General features: G+C 36.7%; 1 protein-coding gene, 1 long non-coding RNA gene and 1 pseudogene across 2 annotated transcripts; 2 read left to right on the top strand and 1 right to left on the bottom strand.

Moving 5' to 3' along the window:
* The first annotated feature begins 3,736 nt into the window (after positions 1 to 3,736).
* On the top strand, positions 3,737 to 6,450 carry LOC129303599 (probable L-type lectin-domain containing receptor kinase S.7; annotated as a pseudogene).
* Positions 6,451 to 6,849: 399 nt separating this feature from the next.
* On the top strand, positions 6,850 to 8,077 carry LOC129303600 (uncharacterized). The gene is made up of 3 exons (XR_008591512.1): positions 6,850 to 7,142; positions 7,309 to 7,368; positions 7,466 to 8,077. It is a non-coding gene; the product is annotated as an uncharacterized LOC129303600 (long non-coding RNA).
* A 1,610-nt stretch (positions 8,078 to 9,687) lies between these two features.
* On the bottom strand, positions 9,688 to 10,747 carry LOC129303759 (uncharacterized). Its single transcript, XM_054943273.1, has one exon. The coding sequence runs from the start codon at positions 10,422 to 10,424 to the stop codon at positions 10,017 to 10,019; it is 408 nt and encodes a 135-aa protein (XP_054799248.1). The 5' UTR covers positions 10,425 to 10,747; the 3' UTR covers positions 9,688 to 10,016.
* Between the last annotated feature and the right edge of the window lie 1,533 nt (positions 10,748 to 12,280).

Here is a 12,280-nt window from a genome sequence, read left to right on the forward strand (position 1 = left end):
ACAAGCATCCTGACAGGTCACGGTCAGAACTTCAACTCTAAAGCCTCAACATTTTTAAATCATACACCTGATTTTTTTTTTTTTTGGTCGAAATCATACACCCTCAACATTTTAAAACAATGCTTTAACTTTTTGGTCCATCCGGTTATTCATATCAATCTAACCAAAAAAAGCCATCAGCAGGCCAAAATGCTGATTTTGAAGTTAAAAAATAGGAAAGCGAAGATAATAGGCAAATCCTAAAGAAATATATTGAGAATGTTCATGCTAAGCCATATGTTGAGAGCATTTCCTCACATTGAATAATCAATCTAGCGTTTTTGCCCTTCATTGCGACGTAATCAGTGCAAAGATGCTTCTTACGGACTCCAAAACTTGCTTCTTCATTTTCTCATTGGGACTGACTTCAAGAATCGAGGTCACAGGGTTCAAGATACTTCATCTTCGTTCCCCATCTCATTGGAATCGGTTTCAGTGACCCCAAAGACAGACAAAAACTGAAAAATTGAAGGAAAATTAATGACAGGGGAGAGGCAAAGGGTTTTGCGGTAGAAAGGGATCGGTTAAATACATTTTCCTCTTCCCTTTTACAATGCAACATTGCATGGAGAAGCTCCTCTAGGTCGACAACTCCAGCAAAGAACCATCCCAGAATCACCTTCCTTAAGGCTATTCAATCTTCAACTAAACAGAAATCAAACTTAGTGCACAGGGTGTTCGAGGATGAAGTAAAATGTTACCTGCTTTCATGGAAGCGTCGGCGTGTGCAACATTCTGTCCATGGAGATGAGGAGAGCGATGCCATGCTTGATGGCAGCGTTGGTGTTGGCGGTGGGAGCGTTAACGGCAACCGAATTCAGTGGCAGCTTGCAGATTGACATTGTCGATCCCCACACCAGCTCTTCCCATAACCTCTAGACCAGTTAAAGATAGAAGACTGGCAGAGGACGAAATACTGACGACAGGCTGGGGGAATGTAAAGAAAAACAACAGATGATGAAGTAATTTAGAAACACCGGTGGCTATAGTGCAGAAGCAAGCAATGGGACGTCTGCTGTAGAAGCAACAAATGCTGTATCGTCTCCATGCCATGAGCCCATATGACTCTGGGCAAAGCATAAGATGAACAGGAAGGAAATGGAAGACAGGAGGCAAATGAAACTGACGAGAGATGGATGTAAAATAGAGGAGCGGGAGATTTTGAAATGGGAAGGCACGAAAAGACTCAAAGGAGGAAGAACGAAGAGTGCCAAATAGCTTGTGGGCTAGGGAGATGGGAAGCCACAAGATGAGCCGGCACTATTCATCCTGGGCCTGAATAGTGAGGGGAGACGAGTTTTGTCTAAGATATTAGATTTCTGTTTAACCCATATATGACAGGTCTGCAAAATCAGCACAGCAAATATGGGTATGATTTTTTTCAACCACATCCAGTGTTATCTTCAGAACACTATTTCAAAACATAAACCTTCACACATTTGACTACATGTAAATTTTATTTGCCTTCTTCCATACTTAAAAAATGATTTGTTAATGTTGTTTTCACTCTATCAACTATGGTCAATACCACAGACATTTTTACCTATTATTAAATATCTACTCTATTTTATTCATTGGTCGTGATTTGAACATTTGTAATATTTTTCTGATGATGATTCAATCTATTATTTATCTAAAATTTAGTATTTCACTCATAGATTATATTAACCTGTGCAACGCATGGTGTTGTGGCTAGTTTTATTACATAAAAAATCATTTTATCTAATTATTCAGTCTCCAATAATATGAAAATTAAAAAATTAATAGAATAGTTTAAAATAAAATGATATGAGTATAATTAACCAAAATCTCTCATCTTTATTATTGAATACTGAGCCGGATCTAATGAAAGAGGTATGCAACAGTACAAAGCGGGCATTTGGCGCTGTATAGCTTTGGCTTCTTAGATGAGAATGAGATGACGAGTTTCAGCCTGAGTCTTCGAATTTTGGGAGCAAACAATCCTGACGCACTCGTATCTGTGGTGTGCTCCACTGTCTTGTTATTTGCGTCTTTTGCATATAGCATACTATTCAAAACTAGATCAACTTGATTACCAAAAAAAACTAAATCAACTTAACCTTATACCAGTAAATAATTAAATCAATGTTTAAAACTATTCAATCAATAAAATATTTTGTTCATAATTAATTAACTATTAAATCAGTAGTTTGACGGTTCAACAAGTCCGTATCTTAATATCTTTTCTATGATACTGCCAACCTTTTGGTTTTTCTAGAAATCTGGAATCTCTTTTCTGGTCTTTCATTTTTTTTTAAAAAATATATAGACTGAGGTTGTTTGAATTCACAACTTGCTACTATTCGAATTGACACGCGAGCTGTTGAGCTAAGAGGCTTAGCTCTTTCTCACTTTGCTCAATGAGTTCCAAGTTCCAACCATGTGATGTAGGGCAGTCCAAGTCCTCATGGATATGTTCAAATTCTGTCGCTTCTCGCAATTGTCAAGGTGTTAATCATGCATCAAATGCTAATACCCTGATATTTCTGTAGTCTGAAAATGATTATGTTCTTCCATTATCAAATCAAGATTATGATTTCTTCCGTGGTCCTCTTTCTTGTTTCGGCTGATCCTTTTCAAGCCAAGGCCACGGCCATCCTTTTAAAAAGTAAATATAAAAATAATAAGTGCAGGGTACGTAATTTCTTATTTCCAATCCTTTTATTTCACATCTTCTAGTATTTAAAAAACTGCTACTCAAATTTATCATATACTCTCTCCGTTTAAAAATGTAAGGTATTTTTTAAAGAGTTAAATGTTAAAAAATATAAAATATTTTTAGTCTTTTGAGGTGTAATCATTACTTTTTTTTCAAATGTACTCTTATTGATAATGACTTTATATTTATCGTAGGGTGTTTAATAAAAGTAAATATAAAAAAATATGATTAATTTGAAAGTAGGTAACTATTTTATTGAGAAATGAGATTCAGTTAAAAATATTTTATATTTTTTAACCAAAAGGGTACAAAATATTTCTTGGATTATTGCCCATGGTTTTATTCTGTGTATTTTCTGGAGTTTGTTAAAAATGTCACACATTCCAATTTTGGACCTTAGGAATGAATATAAGAACCTGCCTTTTGGAAAGACTCAGAGTCACAGACTTTACAACGGATTACAAAGTTCTTGCATCAACATGTTTTATAAAAATAGTGATGTAAAATTATATATTTTATACGATTAAATTAATAATAATTGAAACCAAATTCCAGTTTTAAGAACATCATGAGTTATACAATTTAACAAAACTTATTAAAATATGCGAGTGGAAAGTGGTCAAGCTCCAGTGTGGATATAACTCTGGCCTTTCCTTTGCACCAATATCTATTATTTTAAGATAATCAAATACTGCCAAGTTCGCAATAGAACACGAGGAAACAATCATGTGGTTGGCTTTTGCCGATTAATCATGCAATGCAAAATGATCCGGATAACACGTGTCCCACACTACCAAGAAAGACACAATGATTGGTTTCCTGTCGTGTTCATTTGGATTACTCATGAACTTGGCAGGATTGATTCTTTTTTTTTTTTTGGGTCAGCAGGTAGAATTGATTTCAATTATGGCCTCCTGCGAAAATAACATGATTAAATTTGGACCAACCGAGTCTCTAATCAAACTGGAGCCTCATATTCCTCTGTAGCTATATCTTATCACCGTCATCATTTAAAATTAAAATGGATTTTCTCCAGACCCATGTCAATTAATCAGTTTATCCCCTGCCTTGAGTTCTTTAACTAACTTCTTTCAAGTATTTTCTCTGAGAGACGTCCTATTTCTTCTTGTCTTTTGTTATCTTGCCGTCAGCTTCTGCATTTTAACGTTCTCTCTGATAATCAGTAGCCACTAAAGCACAAACCGTCTTGCTATAACTATCTGCATTAATTGGAGCTTCGATCTTCATCATTCCACTTGTCATGGCTTCCTTCTATTCCATCTTCTTCTTGTTTTCCGCATCTACTCTTCTGGCTTCAATTGTTGCTTATTCATCCAATGAAACTCCTATTAACGTAACCAAACACTTCTCCTTCTCCGATTTCAGCATGACCAGTAACTCCAGAATTCTCCATGATGTGAAGCTTCTAGGCAGTGCCAAGTTCTCAGAAGAAAAGGGTGCTCTTCAAATTCCTGATGAATCCTCAGACGTCAGACATCAAGCAGGAAGAGGCATTTACTCCTTCCCGATTCGCCTGCTAGACCCAGAAACCCGAACCCCAGCTTCTTTCCAAACCACTTTCACTTTTCAGTTCATCAATTGCAGCATCGTCTCACAACAAAATGATTCTTATGGTGGTGGTAGTGGCTTCACTTTCATCATCGTCCCCGACGAGTTCACTGTAGGGAGACCAGGGCCGTGGCTTGCCATGCTTAATGATGCTTGCCAAGATAATTACAAAGCAGTGGCCATAGAATTCGACACTAGAATGAATCCAGATTTCGGAGATCCAAACGACAACCATGTTGGCATCAATTTAGGTACCATAAAATCCTCTAAAACAGTCAACGTTTCTGATGTTGGAGTGAACCTTAAGGATGGTTTTGTTCACCGTGCTTGGATTACCTATGATGGTCCCCAGAAAAGAATGGACATTCGTTTAGGACCAGCAAACCAAGAAGATTACCCTTCTAAGCCAATCTTCTCCGAATCTGTGGATCTCTCGCCCTTTCTGAATGAGTATATGTTCGTGGGATTCTCTGCTTCCACAGGAAACCATACCCAGATCCACAACATACTCTCTTGGAACTTCACATCCACCTCCCAAGCTTCTCTTCGTTTCCCCTCATCTAATACCTGCCAGGGTAAGATCTTGCTTGAGAGTGCCTCTGCAACTCCGAGTGCTAAGGGTCCTTCTAAATTTGAACCTTCTCGCAGCTTTTTAATCTTTGTGGCTGTTGTGGGTTTGGTTCTTGCTGTTATTCTCGGCTTTTACTTCAACAGTAAACGCAGAAGAAATGCTGAAAAACCTATCATTCCAAGCCCCCCATATAAGCCTCGTCGCTTTACCTTCTCTGAGGTTTCCTCTGCCACTCGATCCTTCAATGAAATTGAGGTTTTGGGTAGTGATTCTAGGGGCGTGTACTACTACGGTAAGCTTCCTGGTGGCATAAGAGTTGCTGTGAAAAGATTCTCGTCTCAGTTTCTAAACTCACATGGGTCAGATCATAAGAAACGACTGTTGAAGGAAATCAAATCTATCAGCCAGTTTCGCCACCCCAATTTGATCCCCATAAGAGGGTGGTGCCAAGACAGGCATGAAACCATGGTGGTCTATGATTTCTTCCAAATGGCAGCCTTGACAAATGGCTATTCGACGACAATGTTCTTCCATGGACTCGTCGATTCAAGATCATAAAAGACGTAGCTGATGGCCTGTGCTTCCTCCACTCAAAGCAACTAGCCCACAAGAACCTGAAATGTGGCAGTGTGTTTCTAGATGTGAACTACAGAGCAATCTTGGGTGACTATGGGTTTGTACTATTAGAATCAGAATCGAGGCAATTTGAGTCCACTGTGTGTCGATGTGTTGATGTGTTTGAATTTGGTGTGTTTGTGTTGGAAGTGATAGCAGGAAGACGTAAGGTAGAGGAAGAGCATGCAAAAGCAGAAGCGAAAAACTTGCTGGATTATGTTTGGAACTTGCACGAGATTGACGGGAAGGTGAAGGTGGTGGATAGAAGAATGGGATCTCTGATAAATTTGGAGCAAGCAATTCGGGTGCTGGAAATTGGACTGCTTTGCACGTTGAATGAGAACAAAGGAAGGCCATGTATGGATCAAGTGGTAGAGTTTCTCAACATGGAGATCCCCATCCCTAAGCTGCCTACAAGTCGCCCTATTGCTTTGTTCCCTTATAGTAGCGCCAACACAGGTCTCTGCAATACGTACTCTTGCACCGCTTTAAAATTAAGCCATGATCTTAGGGACGCATTCACTGGGTAGCGATGGAGCATTCTTATTTTGAATATGAACAAAATGATATGGAGTCAACTCATATTTGATATTGATATTAAATAAGACACTGATTCCTGTATTATATGAGCAGGTTGCTTCTAAAGTTGTAAGGTAATGCATTTGGATGAGTTTCAGGGTGCTGCAAATGTATCAAATGATGTGTGTGGTATATTGTTGGGGTGAGAGAGGGTGTGAGAATAGTTTGTGAATATGTGGGTTCATTAATCAGAAGCGGTAGATATAGTGCTCGTGTATGTGAACATGATTTGGAGCTTGCGATGTGATGAATGAAATTTGACCCTTCCAAGAATGAAGAAAGCATGAAGTGCAATAGATGAATGGTGGAAAATCAGAGGTGGCAATGAAATGATGCACCTTCGTTGTTTTGTTCAGTCAAATATGAAATGATCGATAACTGCCTTGTTTTGTTGTTATTGAGCACTACCATTTTTCACGACTTTCCATAACTATTCGTCTTAGTTCAGACATGTTGTAAATAGCCGCAAATTTAAACCTTACCATTTTAACCAAGAATAGAAACTATAACTGCGATTATTATATAATAGAAACATAAAAAAGTGTTTATTTATAATTAAATTTACAATATTTGAGAAATACTGTTGTTTGTGGTTTATCAAGCAATGCGAGTTGAGGGACTTTTCAAATATGGTCGAGCTTGATGACACTAGCTTGTCATGTAACCCAAGTAAAGGGCATCAAAGTGTTGGAATAAGCAAGTATAAGCGTTGCGTGCCCAGAAGCTAATTTAAATTTAATATCATTGATTCCCTAAGTTATTATCATGCACAAATATAAAGCAACAAGATGCAAAATATGAACTTGATTAGCAAGGCTGCCAAGGCAAAATTTGCATGGAAAAGGTGAAACTTACCTGGGCCTTGTAAGTTGCTAATGTTGTTTAGTTTAGAACTTGCATGAGCAGTGAACTATCCATTAATAAGTTCAATTAATTGGTGGTCATCATATATGATTACACATGTTCAAACTTTTGTTGTCTGTAACAATACAAAAATTTTATTGATTTTCATTGTGCAGAATCCCAACCTTTTTTTTTTTTTTTTGCCAGGGAATCCCCCTTTTGGAAGCATCTAATTCTAGATATCAGGTAGTTCACAGAGGCTTTTGCTGTTATAGTTAGGGGCTTAGGGTTATATTATGTATGATGACACCTGGTGTATGAAATAATTTATTGATGACATGTGTTACTAACCTGATTGAGGTTCATGGGATGACAGCGAAGGCATTAATATTGTTACTTGGTTTTTCATCAGGCAGCAAGTTTGAGGATTGAAGAGCAATATATTCAAGCCTTCAGTAACATAGCCAAGCAGGTAGTCTTGCTAGCTGATTAATATACAGGTTCCTTAATTGCATTAGTCGTCAGTATCAAAACCTGTGTCATGTTTTATTCTTAACTTTTTTATTCAGGGCACAACAATGTTGCTTCCTAGCTCTGCATCTAATCCTGCTAACATGATGGCTCAAGCTCTCACTATGTACAAAAGCTTGTTGGGTGATGTTTCCAATGAGAAAATTGTTGGAAGCACACCCACTTCAATAGGACAAATTGAGGGGAATGATTACTATGGCAAGGCTAAGAATGAGAACTCAAGTGATAGCCCCAACATGGGAGCCCAGCAGCTCCCACCACGACCGATAAGAATGAAAATGATAGAAACAAACCTATATTTACACTTCAGAGCTCGAAGAGAAAGGAATAATCTAACAATATTAAACCCACCACCCTCAATAATTAAACCATCTATAGTTTTTTCTCTCTCCTGTTCTTTTGAGCTGTGGACTTGAGCCAAGAATTCAGTACCCCGCGGGTAGCAAAATTAAGTTGAACATGAGATCACTTCTTACAGTTGTTGTGGCATTGATGATCGGACATAGATACGACTTCATTCAATTTGTCGCTTGATGTCAAGACAGTTAGAAACCTTTCTAGCTAATTGGCATGTGAACAGGAAGGAATAAAATTTGTTTTGCCTCCCCCATGTACTCGAATTTCTTGTGTATAAGCGGAAGCTTCATTGATCCCAAGTGAGTTCTAGCTAGGTAATCAAAAAGCAGAACTGATTTGATATTTCCTAACCTAATTTGGCCAGTGGCTCATGTGTCACAATGGCACCAACGCTCCTCATGTAGCAAGAACACGTTTTCGAACCCCAAAATGAGATGCAGTAGGTGTGTGTTTGAGTGTAAATATGTCTTCTTAGTAATTGTTCCCAAAAAAAAAAAAAGAAGCCTCATTTGCATCAATGAGTCCGGACAACTGATAACTGGCTGTCACCAATAATAGTGCTTACCTCAGTTCTGACAGCTAGGCTTTAATAATAAAGAATAAAGGAATAGTATAATTCCACAACCAGCTCAAAAGATTTTGTTGTGAATGCAAACAACGCGGAATCATAGACAAGAGATAATTGATCAAAGATAACTTACTATCAAGCCGAAGGCAGAATGATATGCGGTTCAATTATTACTGGTTTATATTTGAATGATGCGCAAAATGTAAACCCATGAACTATTCTGCGCTTTTAACACCTAATGCAAGCTCAAGAACATGCCATAATACGAAGGACGCAACAAACAGCTCAAGTTTCAAGAGACTGGAATTATAGTTGGTACTACCATGTATAGGCAGCCTAGTTAGTGGTCACGGGGTAATTTTTGAAAGAATGAGAAACATGAAATTCGAAAATTCCCGCTATAATTTATTAATAGGACGCTATAAAAATCGAAAGTGCTCAAATATGAATAAGTTTGAGGACATTACACAGGACGCAGAGGACCTCAGCCGCTTCTCATTTCATCAACTTGCAAAATTAATACCTGATGATTCGAAGTTTCAAACAAGATAATTATAATGCCCAATTCCTTTCTTGTCAATGTTCCTCTACAACTATAGATTGGAATGATTAATTAGTAGAAACAAGAATATTTAACAGACATAACATAGGACTGAATTTTTGTAAGTTATGAAAATGGGTGATATAAAAGGATTAAGCGTGGTAACCAGCTGGTGGAACATCTGCCAAGTGCCAACACCATCAGTAAGGCCCCAGATGAAAGAAAGAAAAAGGAACATGCAGGCACCCCCACAGAAGAAACACGAAGTGATAAATTTATACAATCACAATCCCCATGTACCACCAAAGGGACAAGTTGTGAAAAGGATATTTGCCTAAAATTGTTAGGTTGGATAAAAGATAGCATAGGAACGAGTTATAGAATTATCTCTTGACAATTAGAGACACCTGTGTTTTTTTGGTTCAATAATACGAGGGGGGAGCTAAAATGCTTAGTTGCTTACCGTAAATTCCGATATCTGAAGATATATTCACATGGAAATCCAGACATCACAATATGCATGGCAGCCTAAAATTTTGATCATATTCTCAGGCAGCATGCAAGCTAACTTCCACCAGGTGCAAGGAATGACACCTTAATACTTACACAACTGGTTTATCACCATATTTGCCAAATGATTTAAGCATGAAAGACATCAAAAACCAAGAAAATTATTAATCTTCTAACAACAACGCGCTTTATCATCCAAAACTAATAATATTTGATGTATACAACGTGTCCTCAAGAATTCTATCAATGCTATACCAAAAAATTAAACATCACACGAAGAGAAATTGGAGAAAAGTCATCCATATTGGAACATGTGACTGACAACCGTGACATACTAAATCCAAAATTGAGAAAAACCGCAGCAAAACAATACAATAATTCCCAATGTCAGTGACAAGTGATATTCACAATACAAGAATTTCCGAAGTATTTAACAAACGAATATCATAGCAAAGAAGATCGATATCTATAAATCCCTCTTTTGCATACAAAGCAACGCGCACACAACCTCACAACAACCAAATAAAGATTCCCAAAAGGTATTCTTATAAACCAAGAAGACCGCAGATGCACATAGCTAACCAAATCCTCATAAATTAGCGCCAGTAGGTAATCAAGAGAGACCAAACAAGACCGAAAAACCAAGCACAATGAGCCAGACAATATGCACCAAAAGAAGCGCCTGACCCGGGAGAGAGACCGAACTCCCACTGCCAACTTCACAAAATCCCGATCTGGCAACTTTAACACCCGCACAGACAGCATCGGCACAGCCACACCAGTAGGTGACGCCGTCGACGCCGCAAACGGGGTCCGTCCGGAAGCACTTCACAGGACACGAGGCCGGAACTGTTCCGGCGCACCAATTCTGGGCAACGTTGGAGGATTCAGAGGGTAACTGGATGAGGGATGACGAATCGCCTTGCCCTCGAACCATGGGAAAGAGGCAGATGGTAAAGACGGTAATCGTAACGGCTAGAAAGCACGGGAAGAATGGGGTTTGGGAGATTCTCGCCATCATTGCATACGGAGAAGGCGAGCTACCGAAGGCTCGCCGGCCGAAATCGAGACCAACCTAAAATCTAAAATTTGAAGAACAATGGGAATCAATTTGGAAGAGGGAATCGGAGGGTTGAAATGGAATCGAACCCCAATTTACGAAGATGGAGGATCTTGAAGATCAGGGCGTGGCTTGGGAGGAAAAGAGGGAGGGGAGAGAATATTTGTCGCACGAAGGAACAGGTCTTGTTTCAGCGTCGATGGGCGGAAAAGTTTCCGTTCTACCCGTTGCTTCTTGTCGTCACTCTCAAGATTTGTTTATCGGAGAAAAAGATGCACATAACGTTTTTGAAAAAAATAAAAAAAAGGCAAGCCATTATGATTATAGTTTGGAAATGGGAGGTGAATCTCCACGTGGTTAAACAACGCACAAATGGACCGGTTTCGGTGCTAACAAGTAACAACCCGGGTGCTTATCAGGTAACTAGAGTTGGACTTTGCAAATTTAAATTTTTTTTATTTTTAAAAATAAGAATTGTAATTTTGTTTATAACTAAAAATTTTAATAAATATGTCTCATTCTCAATCTAAATAATACATATTTAATCTAAATAATTCAATTAAATGATAAATATTCTTATAATTTTTATAAATTGACTATCTAAATATATTTTGAACAATCATCTAAATTTAATATTAAAAATTTTAAAAATAATTTTAAATTATTTTGATAAATATAATATTAAAAATAAAGATAATCTCTAAATTGCACTTTCAAATAAATATTTTTTAGCAAAAAATTATGAATTAAAAATTTTAAATCTAAACTTTTCATACTATATTTGGATAATTCATTTGTCAAAGTTCTAAACTTTTAACTTTAAGATTAAATCTGTATTGTCAAAATTTAAAATAAAAGAGATTAAATTTTTTATATTTTTTATTTTAATAAAAAATAATTGTTGAAATTTGAATTGTCTAAATTAACATTTGGACAATTTGGATTTAAGCAATGTGCTCATCAAGAATCTTAACATTGAAATCGGTTCTAACATAACAATAGATGTAATTTAGATTAATTAAGCTATTAAGATATACTCTCTCTATTTAAAAATATAAGGCATGTTTAATCAAATTTTATTTAATAAAGTAGTTATTTATCTTTAAACTAATCCTATTTTATATTTATTCTTATTTAATAGGATATTTTATTTTAAAATAAATATAAAATATTTATTCAACAGGGATATTCTTAAAAAAAATATAATTTATGTCTTGTATTTTTTAACATCTAATCTTTTAAAAATTACCTTACATTCTTGAGTGAAGGGAGTATTGAGATGGACTATTTTAGGATTGATATCAATAGGGAAATCACTTGTATGTGGAGTTGAGAATTTGCAATTGCTTTTTTCAAGTTTTATCTAAATTATATAATTTTTAATTTAAAATTATTATTTAGTTCAGCTTCTAGGTGTCTTCTATTTCTTTTTTTGATGAACGAGAAAATGAAAAAGGCAAGAAAATTCTTAAAAGAAAGTTGATGATTAAATGAAGAAGTAGATCTTCGGCATATGACGGCCACAAAAATTTATGTCTTTTTAAATCACCGATAGAGGATTATTTCTTGAAAAAATTTCAAAGTTAGTGAGGTTATTCTTCCAAAGACTTTAATTTGGATGAACAAACTAGCATTTCTGTTGCAGGGAGAGTCCATTGTAGAAACGATCTATTTCTAATTTGGCAAGGTAAATTATTGCATTCTATAGAGTTTTTGAAAATATGCAATGATTCAGAGCAGAAATAGCGCGGGTACATGATGTGTGCCACCAATATGGATTTTGCAAGTTCTCTCTTCTACTTACGCTACTCTTCCCA

The sequence above is a fragment of the Prosopis cineraria genome, unplaced genomic scaffold (genome assembly GCF_029017545.1).
Source record: "Prosopis cineraria cultivar Desert tree isolate PC_DT_omini unplaced genomic scaffold, ASM2901754v1 PC2, whole genome shotgun sequence".
NCBI lineage: Eukaryota > Viridiplantae > Streptophyta > Magnoliopsida > Fabales > Fabaceae > Prosopis > Prosopis cineraria.